The sequence below is a fragment of the Haliotis rufescens genome, unplaced genomic scaffold, assembly GCF_023055435.1.
Source record: "Haliotis rufescens isolate VD_foot unplaced genomic scaffold, xgHalRufe1.0.p SCAF_6, whole genome shotgun sequence".
NCBI classification, from domain to species: Eukaryota; Metazoa; Mollusca; class Gastropoda; order Lepetellida; family Haliotidae; genus Haliotis; species Haliotis rufescens.
The window spans coordinates 9,455,269-9,472,731 of NW_025964334.1; the positions used below are offsets into that span (position 1 = coordinate 9,455,269).

At 40.5% G+C, this 17,463-nt stretch overlaps 1 protein-coding gene across 1 annotated transcript in view; it reads right to left on the reverse strand.

Annotated features, from left to right (window-relative positions):
* Window positions 1–4,125: 4,125 nt before the first annotated feature.
* The window catches only part of LOC124151664 (ubiquitin carboxyl-terminal hydrolase MINDY-1-like), a 49,356-nt gene continuing 36,018 nt past the window's right edge, over window positions 4,126–17,463 (reverse strand). The window contains exons 6-9 of the mRNA XM_046524244.2: window positions 8,366–8,559; window positions 7,675–7,779; window positions 5,921–6,137; window positions 4,126–4,845 (exon numbers count right to left, since the gene is read on the reverse strand). Of these exons, the coding sequence (XP_046380200.2) occupies window positions 4,831–4,845; window positions 5,921–6,137; window positions 7,675–7,779; window positions 8,366–8,559 (531 nt within the window). The 3' untranslated portion in view covers window positions 4,126–4,830. The remainder of the gene's footprint in view (window positions 4,846–5,920; window positions 6,138–7,674; window positions 7,780–8,365; window positions 8,560–17,463) is intronic.

The following is a 17,463-nucleotide window of genomic DNA, read 5'->3' on the forward strand; positions in this document are numbered from 1 at the left end:
ATTCAGTTCTCAGAATGTTGATATGAGACCCAAAGTCAACAGCAAATGTCAGCAAAAAACCCAAAAATGCAGTTTTCCGTTTCAGATTTTCCACAATTATAACATGTTTTTTTGTCAAAAAATCGCTAGTAAATTCCCATTTAGAAATCTCCTTTTTCTCAATTTTAGGATTTCCTTAAATTTTGAGTATGTTTCAACTTCGCAAAGGTGACATTCACTGACATCACCAATATAGAGATAAATGCATTAATCAAGTCTTTGAAAGGCATTTAGAAGTGATACATATAAGGAAGAGAATTTATGAATGTCCACTTCTTTATTACCGGTATAAGAAACACAACGTTTCAGAATCTATGCTTACTCCTTCATGAGGTGAATGGACCATTCACCTGATGAAGGAGTAAGCATATACATGTACTCCGAAACGTTGTGTTCCTCATAATAAAGAAGTTGACATCCATAAATTCTTTTCCTTAAAGACATTAATGCTAAGTTTTACATCACCACACTTGATTCCAAATATAAATACCACTCAAAATAAGAAAATTGACCTCCACACAAAAAAAGTCACAATAATTCGACTAAATAATGCTTTTCCCCCAATTTGCCTGCTATGAGAACTTACTCTGAAATTCTTGCCGATCCCTGACCACAAAGAATGTCAATAAGCCCCAACTACGGACATACAAGAGAACAATGATTTATATTGTGATCCTATCCTTCACATCAGTTTCCCAGTCGCAGGTATTCTGAAGACAGTTAGTTGGATTGTTTTTATATTTCTTGGTTTACGGGTTTCAGCGGATGTTTGTAAACCATTTGAATTCAGAAGCATACCAGTTGGACACTATATGTTTATCCCTCACCACTGATTTACTTGTTCCTTCAAACATCTTAAGTTAATTCTTTAATATTTATTAAAATATAACCTTTAATTTTTTGTTTTTGGTTTTTCAGAGTCAGTGTGAAATATTGTAAAGGCTTATTAAATCAAAGTGATTCAACCCTGTGACTAGATATAACATACTCTGCTGTACACGTTTCTGTCCTAGTTGGGAAGTATAACCTCCCTTATCTACCCTCCCTTTGACTGGTCACCATCAGTAACTAAAACCGGGCCAAATCTGGCAACTTCCTTCAACCATCGGGGCGGTCGGGTAGCCTAGTGGTTAAAGCGTTCGCTCGTCACGCCGAAGACCCGGGTTGGATTCCCGACATGGGTACAATGTGTGAAGCCCATTTCTGGTGTCCCCCGCCGTGATATTGCTGGAATATTGCTAAAAGCGGCGTAAAACCATACTCACTCACTCACTCCTTCAACCATCAGACAATTATCGTGACACTTATGTGATTATCCTCAGCCACTAGACATGAATATTTTAGGTTCCAATGCTTCCTTCTTCTAATGCCTTTCCATTAATCAAATGTCCACACATATCTACCATACGCCTTCCAATCCAAATGTCTAAAATCCAGTTTTATGATTTTTCACCCTGACAAATAAATAAAAACCTGAAAGACAAGGGTATCAAACTGAACTTGTGTTATCGTCCATCAATGGTGATAAATGACCACAAAGAAAGACAGGGATGGAGGGCACAGACTGCAAGGAACAATGCATTTACGATTTTAACCATGCCATTGGCACTATAATACAAGGAGTTTCGAACCCTGAAAAACCTGCCAGGTTTATTTGGCACGTCACTAGCAACAGTCCCTTGCTCCGGTGCTACCCCGTAATTAAAATCAACTTTAACTAGGGATTTATCTTGCATTCCGAACTGAGAAATCTTGGCAGACAAATTAGGGAAAAAATGTTATTTTGTACAAAATTGGAATTTAATATTTTTTAACGTTTCTCTTCCTCCTTATTGGTCCTGGTCACAGGTCACCTTGACCCAGCCATCACATTAGTTTTAACAATACCAACAGGAACGGGGAAATATTCAATTCCCATTTGGGAAATTTTGCGGACATTTGTTGCAGATTTGGGGCCGACTGAGCATGTCCAGGTAACCCCTGTTAACACTGTGTCTGTGCCACCTTTCACACATATCTGTATAGAGATATTAGGATCTGATTACAAATAATCTTTCAGCTCCCAATCGGTCAAGCAAATATTATTCCATCACAAAGTTGACACAATATTTTGAAGCAGTCATGCAGAAGATGGTTGAAAACATTGCCATAACAACTGAAAATGCTAAATAAATAGAATAAAAATGATAAATATAAAAAAAGGAAGGAAAAGGGTTTCAGGTCAATACCTTCTTCAGGGTTTTTTAGAATGGGCATCTTGGGGGCATCTTGGGGGCATCTTGGGATCATCTATGGTCTTTTAGCAACATCTGCCATAAGAAATCAAGTCAAACCAAACCCTCACTTGTCTCTCTTACGCCTTCCCCAGCATAATTTTTATAAAACAATCACCACCATTCCATTCTCATCCCTTCCAAGAAGCAGCATCCTATATTCATTACCCTTTCACAGGGGTAGATTTAACAACAAATTTGTATGTAGATAGCAGGGCTTGCTCCTTTTTACTGGCCCTTCTCCAAACCAACTGGCCTACAACTAAACGGTGGAGGCCTCGAAGTGACCGACTGACCGAGTCTGAGGTCATGTAGCCAACTAGCAGGACTCTGAAAATTTTAGAACTCCTCACCCCTAAAACATTTTTTTCCTGCACTCTAAGACTAAATCTTGGTTTCGATTCACCTCATTTCATAGTAATTTATGAGCAAATAAAGATGTTGTTGTACACAACATAACGAAATGGCAGGTTGCCATTGTACCGAGATGATCAAAATAAAAAAATTAAACATACATGGAGAAGGGGTCAAGTTTTGTAGCCAGATGGGCCATTAACTTTACGTTTGAAAGCCATTTGTAATTTTAACTGGCCACGGGCAAATTGCCAGCAGCTAAATCGACCCCTGCTTTCATCTCTGGGCTGAAAATAGGAGACATGAGGGTTCCTAAACAATTGTTCCTTCTTTAGAATTATTCTTATTTAACCTTATGGATAAGTTTTTCGGGGGCCATATCTTAGTCTAACTCGCTTGATTCATCTTTGAATGTCCAGATTTTAACCAGATGTTCTTGTCGTGCATAAACCTAACCAAAGTAAAACAGATACTTCATAAACAGATAAACTGTTTGATTGGTATTCCAGACATTAGTGAGTAAATAAGAAAACATACAACTTTATGGACAGCATCCTCTGGTATATTGCATATATACGTCCAGCTTGATGACAGTGTAAGAATCTACATCAAAACGTAGCTAAATACAATAAACAAGAACTTGTTACCCATAAAGTTGAATGTTTTCTTATTTAGATACTTCATGCTTATCAAAATGACTTTCATCACATCAAAGAGAATGCATATGATATTTCATAACCACCATATGCTCTTTCTTTAAACATTAACATAACAGAAACACATGGTTTGAAATTGTCAAACACTGGCACTTCAAAAAATCAACAACCTAGGTATAAAAACAACAATATTATCTGTACCGTAAATCAACACAGCCAGAAGTATATTCTCACAATATAGATTCCTGCAAACATGGTCCAGAGATTCTCAATGGCCATCTCAGGTAACCATGGTAACAGTAGAAAATGTCCAGTATACATGGTCATTTACTGGTAGACACAGCAGTGTTCAAGAAGCATTTGCCAAAAGTAAAAATGTCCATTTATTTTTAGAGGGGTCTTTTTGCTGTTGGGTTTGTTATCGTGTCAGGTACAATAAGAATACGACAAACCAATCAGAATGGGCTATGATTTCAAGTTCTTTGTCAAAGAATCCCTCAGAAATAATTTTTGATTTTACATGTCTTGCATCTAAAAATATACCCAACACACAGTTAAATGTGTTCAATCATACTGAAAATTCCGCATGTCTCAATGTGCTTTAAATTGCATCTGAAATATATATACTACTCAAAAGAAGTTAAGGATCACCCGATTCTTTCATATTGGTAATGTTAATCTGTCATGGCAGGAGAGATTAACTATTGTAATATGAAAGAATCAGGTTATCCTTAACTTCTTTTGAGTAGTATATAATACATGGGGAAATATTTGTGAACCATTACGCAACAAGTTGACAATTGTTTTAGGTATGCCCGTTTGCGCTAAGATGGAACCTGGTCGCAAAAATGGCCATGAGAGGGTCAGGGGTCACTTTTCGGCTTGTCCCGGTATAACACAAGTTGGTCACGAATGAGTCACACTACCCACTGTACGACATTCAGTTCTTGAGGAAGCTATTTGGGTCCAGTACATTAAATTTTTACAAGTAATTTACCCATTTACCCATGTTAAATTAATGAAGTACTTGATGAGGATGGTCTCCTGTGTGTACCAGTAAACAATCTGTGGACCTCTGATCGGCCATTTTGAAAACACTAACCTTTACAGTAATCCTGGTCTAGGTGATGACAAATGATCTAATGCCATGGTGTTTTTCACTTACACTTACATCCACACTGTAAACTTGTTCTGTTTAAAAACTGTAAATTGTTTTTCATATGCATTACCTCAGTATATTCATGAGTTACTGGGCTGACATTTATCAATGGTATTGTAGACAAGTATTTTCTTGCAAATACATAACATCATATGATAGCAAATGTCCCACTTCTACTAAGTGACAACAACCACTAGTTAGTTATCTCCCTGTATGCAAACATGTTTTACAGTTATCTCCCTTTATCAAAGTCCTCAGCAATGCTGTTAACAGTTGATGAGCCTGCGGCAGTGATTTAAATGGTAGAGATTATCACAGTCGCTCTCTCTCCATAACCAGGCCAGTTGTGTCACAATATTGTACACTGAAAATGAAAATGAAAGGAAGCAATATTATTAATTTCAAAACATGGTGCATATATTTCTATTTCACATTTTCTAATGATTAAAAATACACAATGAGAACATATCTAGTAAATGATCAAATTAATAAAATCTCTTAGTCTTGCATTAATGAAGCAGTTGAATTGGAACAAGAGTTTCGCCCCTGTTACAGAATTTATGACATAATTAAATCTAAACAAACCCTAACCTTTTTTAACCGAGGTGGAACTTGTCATGGAAATTGTAAAAAAAAGAAGAGTTTGGAACCTAAGTCCATCTTGCTGCCATGGAAACGTAAAAAAATAAAAATTTCTAAAATTTCTAAATAGCAAAAGGAACAAGTTCAGCATGTACCTGAAAAACCTGCAAAGTTTGATGAAAAAATATTGAACGGTTTATGAGTTATGCTCCGGAATCAAAACCCTACCCTCGCAGAACCTAAGTCCATCTTGTTGCCATGGAAACGTAAAAAAATAAAAAATTCTAAAATTTCTAAATAGCAAAAGGCACAAGTTCAGCATGTACCTGACAGACCTGCAAAGTTTGATGAAAAAATATTGAACGGTTTATGAGTTATGCTCCAAAAATGAAATGTGACGGACGGACGGAGCCCTTTTCTATATCCCCCGCCAATTTTGTTGGGCGGGGGATAATAAACAGTTAATGATACACTACTGCAAGTCTAGGGAGTCTTGACAGTTCTAATGCTCAGTTCAGTGTGTGGAATAGCCCTATACCTCGTTCAGCAATACAATCTACGTGCTACAGCTGTTGCAAGTCAAGGGAGTCTTGACAGTTCTCGAGCTCAGTTGACTGTGTGGAATAAGACCCTATGCCTTGTTCAGCAATACAATCTTAGTGCCACAACTATAGCAAGTCTAGGGAGTCTTGACAGTTCTAGTGCTAGGAATGCTTTGTTGACTGAGACTGACCTCATTTTGTCCTTGGCCGAGGAATGTCAGACTAACAAGAATGTGCTTGGTCCTAGGACCGAAACTGCTTCACATGATTCTACCACTTGAGTCCTAATATTGAGTAGCATCTGCCATATCTTACATCTTTATCCTTTTTCTCTTCTCGTGGCCTCTCGCGGCCTTGGCGGCTGTTGGAGGAATGTGCTGCTGCAGCTGCTTGAGGCTGACCTTGACCTCCTTGAGCTTGAGCTTGAGCTTGACCTTGTTGTTGCTGCTGTGCTGCTCTCTGCTGACTTGCATTGACTGCGGCAGCAGCGCGTCTATCTTCTTCTTCTTGAAGACGGCGTGCAAGTTCATGACTGGAAGTTAATTTTAAAATGCACATGAAGAGTTTTTTGTGACATTTTCACCAATTTTGCAGTTTTATCACGACAGCAAAATTCTATCTTTGTCCATTTGCACAAAGCTGTCATAGCTCCATGACTGTTGTCAGCCTTTGTGAAATGCCAAAATGCAAAGTAATGCATCCTATATGCATACAAATTGAGAACAGACACAAATAACTAACACTGCGAGTACTGTGAATAACAATAACAATAAATAGTTCAAAATAACATATATACTGACATTCTATTCTGGTAAGAAATACACTCAAAGTTCAGTGTATCAGTGGTTGACTTCTTTCGATCGAACATTACAACCCCTATCTATCATAAGCCTTCTAGGCCTAGTTCCACAAAGCGATCTTAGCGCTACGCTAGTCGTAAGCCTATGTTAAAGCATGGGAGTTACGATCATCTTAGTGCTAAGATCATTTTGTGGAACGGAACCTCGAGCATGTGCAAAGATATGTCATGAATAATCCCGGAAATGAAGTGAAGCGTGTCACAGGTCGCCAACCTAGGCCCCATATCATGCCATGAACCCCCTAAATGTGCTGAGAGTCACCCATCAACGCTACCCATTATCATAATTAGACATTGGACAATCGTAGGGTCCCACAGAGTTCATGCATGGAGCTGGGCTTATCGGAGTTATTCTCCACCTCATTTCAGAAGCTGACAAAAAGGGGCATACATCATGACACTGCACTGTAACAAGGTCATATACAAGGGGCACAGATGGCCAAGTTGTCCACGTTCGCAATTTGCTGTGCAGAGTTGCATCCCTTGGGCACGCCAGAAACCTTGAGTGTGGGTTCGAATCCCAGTTCGCCCCGATTATCTTCTAGGTTTGTCAGCACCATACCCGTGCTCGTGGGTTTCACTGAAGTGGTAAATGTCTAAGACCTGCATCACTTCAGGCTTTCCTCCAACATTAAGCTGACACGCCGTGATATAACTGGATTACTGTTAAAAGCGGCGTTAAACACAACTCACTCACTCAGTCAAATGTATTCACAGGACGACACAATACCTTCAAATATAAACAACTAATTATGTTGAACATCAAACCTCATCTTTGAAACAAAATCATATATTATTAGCTTTTTCATATATGCTCCTCAAAAGAATTCAAAGAACACCAGATTCTTTTCTATTACTTTTGTTAATCAGTCAGAATACGAGATTTCCAGTTTCTATTACTTCATTTTGTACCCACAATTTACACAACCTTTTATAACACACTGATGTCTAATGTTCTGAAAACATTTTTTACGGACCCCGATGCACGTTTTTTTTAATAGTAAAATCATCTTATTTTAACCTTTCTTTCACAGCAAAATGTTTGTCCAAAAAGAATCAAAAGAATCCTCTACCAGATGTGACCAATCTGTCCAGGGCCGTTCTCCACAAATCAATCTTAGCAGTATGACCATCGTATGTTAAAGTACGGGAGCTTTGTGGAACAGCGCCTGGACGGCTTTAATGACAGGTTATTGTGAATCAAACCTACTCAGCCATCTGCAGTGCACTGCTCTCCTGCGTGTACTGCCCCCATACCGTCTCCGGCTCTTCCCGTAACTCTGCCTCTTGCTGCAGGGACAGCGCCACCTGGTAGCTGGAAACAATGGGACACAAATATATCCTTGTCCTATGGCCCTTCTCAGTCTGTACCAGTCTCAGCACCATTTTAGTTGATGTTAGTGTCAATATATGGACCTTATCAGCTAAGCTTGCTAGACCAAATGAAGTATTACCAGACTTGAGATTCAGACTATTGGCTCATGACAAAGGCAGCTTGCTTTTTGATAAGAATGTTTGTGGATTTGTTTTCTCAAAATCTTTGGTTGGTGGTCAAAATAATTACAAAAATAGAACCTTCAAGAAGTGTACAGGTAACAAAGACTGGAAAAAATATCTCAATGAAACATAAAATGACACTGCCAGAGAAAAACCAGTCTCGATTATCCGCCGAAACAGTTCCCACTGGCCTAAAAGGCAAAATAACGGTGAAATTATATGAATGGACCACTGAAAACTGGCGATACTTTATGTCTGACAGTATTTGATTTGTACGGCAAACGGAAAGCATATTTACAGTAGAGGTCAGACCTTCTACCTGCCAAAGGGACTGACAGGCCTGTCCAAGCCATATTTTCCCTGTCAAAAAACGGTATATATCGGAACATGGAAATGCTGCTTACTCTTGGTCGATCTGCTGATCACTGCCAACAGGCACGCTACCCGGGGTGATGTTGCCTACAGGCTCCGGCTTGGTGTAGGTGCGGAAGTTGGCATCAACGAAGTGGCAGTCCCCTTCCACGTTGGAGAGCGTCTGCCAGACCACGCTGCTCTCGGTCAGAAAGCCCTGGTCCGTCACGAGCAGGAAAAGTTCATTCTGGAAGACAAGAGTTTACAGATAAGAACACAAGAGTTGACAGTTAAGAGCTACCGTGAAGATCTGTGGTAGAATCGGTCTTCATGCAGCAACCCATGCTTGCCGTAAGAGGCGACTATGCTTGTCAGAAGAGGCGAGTAACAGTATCGGGTGGTCAGGCTCGCTGACTTGGTTGATGCATGTCATCGCATCCTAACTGCGTAGATCAATACTCATTATGTCAATCACTGGACAGTCTGGTCTAGACTCGATTATTTACAGACTGCCGTCATATAGCTGGAATATTGTGTAAATAAAGAAACAAAGAAACAAAGTTGAGAGCACAAGAGTGTACAGTTCAGAATACAAGAGTGTACAGTTCAGAATACAAGGGTGTACAGTTCAGAATACAGATGAGAAAGGTCTGTTAAGAGCTACCTCAGTAAGTTAGTCACAATGACAGTGCGTTGTAATACATTTACATCAAGTACAAGACGTCAAAATGGGCGACACGATTAACGTGACGGGAGAGATTTTGGAAGTCGCTAATGATCATATGGCGGTTACATGTTTTAGTCATCATTGATCAATTGGACAATCATTGAAAGGTGATTAAAGATACGTCGAATAGACACTAAGGTAAACTCACAGATTGCTGTAGATTGTCACTATCAGCCTAGACACCGACACTACCATAGTTTGGATGTGCATTTCTTCCTTTTGTTCACTAGGATGGGTCATAGCAAGGATATTCGTGAATGATCATGCACTCAAACTCTCTGACATTTCTCAATGTATACTAAAATGCTGTGTTCAAGATTAAAGGGTCTAAATGATAAAAAAGAACGCTTCTGTGTGTATTTGTGCTAGGAATTCCCAGGGGTTTCCCCAGGAATGTGGAAGTAGTCTGTCAGTGTTTACGTCATTTCAAGCACATAATTTCGTGAAAAATGTATGAACATTAAATTTTGTCGTTCATACACTTATGAACATTAATTTTGCGGTCAGGTGACTGACCTCTCTTCCAATAGAAAAGCTATATATCGTGTATACCTAAAAAAAAAAATCTGCTTATGACCAAATTTAACACAGTCCCCAGGAACACAATGTCTATTGCTGAATCACATGAATGCTTAGAAATTAACTTTATTTTCACTATTACGCAAAATTCACCTGCTACAGACTTGCAATGTATATATGTGCCTACATGGTAGGAGACCTCCTTCTTGAAGCTTACTAGCCTCAGACGAGCAGAGTTAGGCTAATTTCAAACAATGTTGATTACATAATGATACACCTTTAAATAAAGGTCACCAGAAAAAAAATTCAGTTTAAAAATAACCCCAAACCAGTAGACATTCAGAATAAAAAATCTCCTCTCTCCCAGCAGCACAGAGCAAATTGTCTGAAGTAAATAACACCAAGTGCAGGTGGACTTAGGCGAGTGTTTCTGGGAGAGCCATGCAAATGACTTAAGTCAATGTTATGTAACACCTTGTGGTGAGGAGAAATGGGGTTAAATGTTGGGTTGAAGATTTATATAGTGATGTGTGTGTGTGTGTGTGTGTGTGTGTGTGTGTGTGTGTGTGTGTGCGTGCATGCATGCATGAAATGGGGTTAAATGTTGGGTTGAAGATTTATATAGTGATGTGCGTGTGTGTGTGTGTGTGTGCATGAAAAGGGGTTAAATGTTGGGTTGAAGATTTATATAGTGATGTGCGTGTGCGTGTGCGTGTGCGTGTGCGTGTGCGCATACGCGCTTGCTTTCTTGTACTAGTACATACAAAACCGATTTTCTAGTGCTTGCCCACTGAGATACCATGCCGCAGTTTAACATGAATACCCCACTCAGACATAGTATACAGACTCTGAGCTGACCAGTCCTTGTTTTAGCCCCTTAATGCCAAGCGCAAGGCAGGGTAACAACAAGTACCATCTTTTAACAGCTTTTAATATGACATGCCCAGGGATAGAACCCCAACCTTCTACTCTCTTGGCAGATGCTCTACCACTAGAACACGAGGCTGTCAACACCTAAATAAACTGTTGTATGTGTTCCTTATCAAGACGGCAGTTTGTAATCAAACACAATTTGCACCATGATGACATGAGTGAGTGAGTGAGTTGGGTTTAACGCCGCTTTTAACAGGATTCCAGTCATATCGCGGCGTGTCAGCTTAATGTGGCAGGAAAGCCCGAAGTGATGCAGGACTCAGACGTTTACCACTTCGGTGAAACCTACGAGCACGGGTATGGTGCTGACAAACCTAGAAACATAATTGGGGCGAACTGGGATTCGAACCCACAATCATAGGTTTCTGGCGTGCCCAAGGGACGCAACTCTGCACAGCAAATCGCGGTGCCTTAGACAACTGGGCCACCCGTGCCCCCTGATGATATGAGTAATTTTACATGAGTAATTTTAGTTCAACTGATAATCAAATAATGTCAGCTTTTATCATCATGAAGGCAAGAATGTCAAAATCTGACAGGTGTGTTTTGAAATTGACACTCTTAAGTTGGTTTGTTTGTTGTTTAACGCCGCACTCAGCAATATTCCACCTATATGAGGGCGGTCTGTAAATAATCGAGTCTGGACCAGACAATCCGGTGATTGACATCATGAGCATCGATCCACACAATTGGGATACGATGACATGCATCAACCAAGTCAGCAAGCCTGACCACACGATCCCGTTAGTCGCTTCTTACGACAATCATTGTCACCTTTTACAGCAAGCATGGGTTGCTGAAGACCTATTCTACCCCGGATCTTCATGGGTCTGACACTCTTAAAATCAACATCTCTGTTCATGATGATAATACATGTAATGATGATGGAGTGAGTGAGTGAGTGAGTGAGTGAGTGAGTGAGTGAGTGAGTGAGTGAGTGAGTGAGTGAGTGAGTGAGTGAGTGAGTGAGTATGGTTTTACGCCGCTTTTAGCAATATTCCAGCAATATCAAGGCGGGGGACACCAGAAATAGGCTTCACACATTGTACCCATGCTGGGAATCGAACCTGGGTCTTCGGCGTGACGAGCGAACGCTTTAACCACTAGGCTGCCCGACCGCCCCGTAATGATGATGGAACATGGTTAGGAATCTGTGTCACTTGAGCAAGACATAATGGGTGCACAAGCACTGTGTGAAACACAGGTGTTTAAGCAGTTCCGGAGGCAACACTTGCACCACTGCGAGCTTCAAAGAAGACAAATGCTGATATCACAAATGAGCATGTACGTCTTTCGGGTCACAAATACTCCACATTCTTTCAAGATGGACAGACCTTTAGCGTGACATTTGAGCGTGGCAGACATGCAGTAGGTCAACAGTGAAATGATTTCACCCAACACACTTCACATTGCTGTACAAAAAAAGAGAAGAATTCCGAACAAAGTTGGAATTTTAGTTTGGGCATGATGTATGCTTTGCAAGATGTAAATTGAGGACCTAATTTGTTTTGTCTTTCAAAGGTACTTCCTTTTTCGTGGAGCTTGAAAGATGTTTGTTTGTTTGTTTGTTGTTTAAAGCCACACTCTGCAATTTTCCAGCTGTGTGTCTGCAGTCTGTAAATAACTAAGTCTGGACAATCCAGTGATTTTATATATTTAAATACCTATATTTAAAGGTACAATTCATGTTATTAGTGTATGACCACACACAGTCAACCAAATTACCAAAGTAACCATGTCTGACCACCCTATTAATTAAGTTGCTTCTTACAACCAGCATAGGTTGCTGGGGACCTGTTCTAACCTGTACTCCCACCGATTGACATGTATGAGACGCACACATGGTAGCAGTGACATCAGTGAGCATGAATAGACATACAGTGAGTGAGTATGCTTTTACGCCGCTTTTAGCAATATTCCAGCAATATCACAGCGGGGGACACCAGAAATGGGCTTCACACATTGTACCCATGTCGGGAATCGAACCCAGGTCTTCGGTGTGATGAGCGAACGCTTTAACCACTAGGCTACCTGACCGCCCCTAATAGACATAGTCAAACTCTGTTATCTTGAACCCAACAAGATCTGGATCAACTGATGTGCTACTTCTGTTACAGTATTTTTAAGCAAAGAGATGACTACAATTTTGACAAAATCACGGACATTCATATACTCATGACAGATTTTCAAAAACTTGTCATGGTGACTCCCTGATCATAAAATACTCGTACACTGACCACTGAACTAATTGTCTGATTTTTGTTCAAACAGCACATTAACTATTTATTGAGCAGCTAGAGCTGAGAAAGGGATGAATATAGGCTGCTAGAGCTGAGAAGGGGATGAGTATAGTCTGCTAGAGCTGAGAAGGGGATGAGTATAGTCTGCTAGAGCTGAGAAGGGGATGAGTATAGTCTGCTAGAGCTGAGAAGGGGATGAGTATAGTCTGCTAGAGCTGAGAAGGGGATGAGTATAGGCTGCTAGGGCTGAGAAGGGGATGAGTATAGGCTGCTAGAGCTGAGAAGGGGATGAGTATAGTCTGCTAGAGCTCAGAAGGGGATAAGTATAGTCTGCTAGAGCTGAGGAAGGGGATGAGTATAGTCTGCTAGAGCTCAGAAGGGGATAAGTATAGTCTGCTAGGGCTGAGAAGGGTTTGAGAATGGAATGGAGGTGACTGTTTATTACATATATGCTCTGGGGAGAGACTACTGCAGGAATAGAAAGGATTACTAAATGAAGCATTAAATCTTTTTAGCAAAGTGATGACAACAATATTGACAAAAACTTGTCATGGTGACTCCCAGATCATAAAATACTCGTACACTGACCACTGAACTAATTGTCTGATTTTTGTTCAAACAGCACATTAACTATTTATTGAGCAGCTAGAGCTGAGAAAGGGATGAATATAGGCTGCTAGAGCTTAGAAAGGGATGAATATAGGCTGCTAGAGCTGCGAAGTGGATGAGTGTAGACTGCTAGAGCTGCGAAGGGGATGAGTATATTCTGATAGAGCTTTGACAGGGATGTGTATATTCTGATAGAGCTGAGAAGGGGATGAGTATAGGCTGCTAGAGCTGAGAAAGGGATGAATATAGGCTGCTAGAGCTGCGAAGTGGATGAGTGTAGACTGCTAGAGCTGCGAAGGGGATGAGTATATTCTGATAGAGCTTTGACAGGGATGTGTATATTCTGATAGAGCTGAGAAGGGGATGAGTATAGGCTGCTAGAGCTGAGAAAGGGATGAATATAGGCTGCTAGAGCTGCGAAGTGGATGAGTGTAGACTGCTAGAGCTGCGAAGGGGATGAGTATATTCTGATAGAGCTGAGAAGGGGATGAGTATAGGCTGCTAGAGCTGAGAAGGGGATGAGTATAGTCTGCTAGAGCTGAGAAGGGGATGAGTATAGGCGGCTAGAGCTGAGAAGGGGATGAGTATAGTCTGCTAGAGCTGAGAAGGGGATGAGTATATTCTGATAGAGCTTTGACAGGGATGTGTATATTCTGATAGAGCTGAGAAGGGGATGAGTATAGGCTGCTAGAGCTGAGAAAGGGATGAATATAGGCTGCTAGAGCTGCGAAGTGGATGAGTGTAGACTGCTAGAGCTGCGAAGGGGATGAGTATATTCTGATAGAGCTGAGAAGGGGATGAGTATAGGCTGCTAGAGCTGAGAAGGGGATGAGTATAGTCTGCTAGAGCTGAGAAGGGGATGAGTATAGGCGGCTAGAGCTGAGAAGGGGATGAGTATAGTCTGCTAGAGCTGAGAAGGGGATGAGTATAGTCTGCTAGAGCTCAGAAGGGGATAAGTATAGTCTGCTAGGGCTGAGAAGGGGATAAGTATAGGCTGCTAGAGCTGAGAAGGGGATGAGTATAGTCTGCTAGAGCTCAGAAGGGGATAAGTATAGTCTGCTAGAGCTGAGGAAGGGGATGAGTATAGTCTGCTAGAGCTCAGAAGGGGATAAGTATAGGCTGCTAGGGCTGAGAAGGGTTTGAGAATGGAATGGAGGCGACTGTTTATTACATATATGCTCTGGGGAGAGACTACTGCAGGAATAGAAAGGATTACTAAATGAAGCATTAAATCTTTTTAGCAAAGTGATGACAACAATATTGACAAAAACTTGTCATGGTGACTCCCAGATCATAAAATACTCGTACACTGACCACTGAACTAATTGTCTGATTTTTGTTCAAACAGCACATTAACTATTTATTGAGCAGAAATCCACATGGAAACAACCCATGAGGCCGAAATTCCTCAACCTGATGTGAAAACTCCAGGTAATTTGTGAGAAGATCTTCTCAATGATGTTACCTCATGTCTCACAGAAGTACCAATATGCAGGGAGCTACAGGCAACATTGACACACACACATATTTCCTGTGCCAGTTATATTCCGTCCATGGACAGAAAGATCTGGCTGATTTACCAGGATAATGCCACACAGGGGCCACTAAGACCTATCCATATGTCGTGTTTGTTTGTAAATTAACTGGAGGCTTGACTTTGTGGGGAAAAGATTACTTGGACATTAGAGGTATTCTCTTGAGACACTTGTTTGCATAGACATATTGGATGGGCATTCTTCTGAGACAATATCCCACATTGATATAGTGACCATTATTCTCAATTGGGCATGGCCCTTTTTTTGAGAGTTAAAGAATAAAAAGCAACAGCGTTCTTCTGAGACAAAATACCACATTGACATAGTGATCATTATTCTCAATTGGGCATGGCCCTTTTTTGAGAGTTAAAGAATAAAAGCAACAGCGTTCTTCTGAGACAAAATCCCACATTGATAGAGTGACCATTATTCTCAAGTGGACACAGCCCTTTTTTTTGAGTCAAAAGAAATGACAAAATATAAGGGATTTCCTTGCATCATTTGACACGATGATGAAGCTGAAAGCATTCTCAAAGTCCTAGAATCATCTTATTCCTGGTGAAGCTGTTGGTTAAACAAGTCAAATTATTGTCTTGTTTAATCTATGAATATTTATGACAATTTCCAGAGTGATACATTACATTTTCTTGACTATAGTGCGAACTCAAACATAATGCACACACCTCCATCTAGGGGATGCAGCATTATGGAAAACAAGATTTTTTAAGCATTATACAGAGTAAAAAACTACATCGTATGGCTTCAGGTGAACTAACAGGAGAAATTAGTGATATAAAACATCACTAGACATGATGATTTACAATTCCAATTGTGTTTGCTGTACGCTAGGCATAGTTGTGACCTGTGAAGATCCGGGGTAGAATAGGTCCCAACCCATGCTTGCCATAAAAAGCAACTGATGGCATAAGAGGCAACAAACGGGATTGGGTGGTCAGGCTCGCTGACTTAGTTGGTGCATGTCACCGTATCCCAAATGTGTAGTTCGATGCTCATCATGTCAGTCATTGGATTGTCTGGTCCAGACCCGATTATTTACAGACCACTGTCATATAGCTAAAATATTGCTGAGTGCGGCGTTAAACAACAAACAAGCAAGCGAACAAACACAGGAGGTGACTAAATTGATCAGGTGGTGAGGCTCAGTGACTTGGTAGATGGCATGTCATCATACCCTGATGGAGTGGGTTGTTGCTCATAATATCAGGACCCGTGAAGATTCTGGGGTAGAATAGGTCTTCAGCAACCCATGCTTGCTGTAAAAGGGGCGACTATGCTTGTCGTAAAAGGCAACTAACGGGATCAGGTGGTCAGGCTCGTTGATTTGGTTGATGAATGTCATCGTATCCCAAATGCGTGGATCAATGCTCATGATGTCAATCACTGGATTGTCTGGTCCAGACTCGATTATTTACAGACCGCCGTCATATAGGTGGAATATTGCTGAGTGCGGCGTTTAACAACAAACCAACCAACCAACAAACCATAATATCAGTCACTGGATTGTCTGGTGTTAAACAACAAACAAGCAAGCGAACAAACACAGGAGGTGACTAAATTGATCAGGTGGTGAGGCTCAGTGACTTGGTAGACTGCATGTCATCATACCCGGATGGCGTGGGTTGTTGCTCATAATATCAGTCACTGGATTGTCTGGTGTTAAACAACAAACAAAACCTGAGATAATTCAAGGTGTCCTAATACAACTACCTCACATGTCGCTATATTGAGAATCTCACTTGAGAGTCTTCTGACATACAATATATCAACCCAAGTCATTAACAGATAAAAACTCCAATGATAAGCATTGATATATTTGATGTCAAAATACATGAGGGTCAGATTCTATTTACCATCAAAAGTAGTAAGCGATATCCCCTGCAGGAGTCAGTTCAGGATGCTGCCTTACACTACGATACTGAAGTCTAATACGATACACATTGTGATACTTAATTTGTGCTGATTTTGCATGAACGATAATTAGTAGTGGGATGATACATCTAGGCATCGGTGGATCGCAATTTTTTACTTCTTGATACAAGTATCTATCACAGTCGCACACTTAGTAAAAAATATCGATTCTGACCTTAAACGTTTGCTTTAAACACTAAACACTAATCAGTAGTACAATGAAAACATAAATATTTTAATCCATTGTGCTGTCATAGCGACTGATTTACGACACCCATTGTCTGAAGAACATTTAATTGCAAAGGCTCATTACCCTGGAGCCATGACATCTTTATGCCTTGAAACACTTAATTGCTGTTATTTATAAGATGCTAATCCTATTTGTTAATCCCCATTTTTGTGTACATCGACCGTCTGCCATCCTGAACAGGATGTGCAAGTATGTCACTGATGATTTACTGTTTACATTTATATTTATTACTTACTAAATGTCAGGTGACCTTGGCTATATAAGCCTTGGTCAAGAGAAAAAGAGAGGAGAGAAGAGAGAGATTGAAAGAAGGAGAAAGAAAGGTCTTACCCATAGCCTAGCTAGGGTTAGGCTGGGTGCTCCGGGGCACCTAGACAACATCCACTATGTGCTGACCTGGCACATAGTG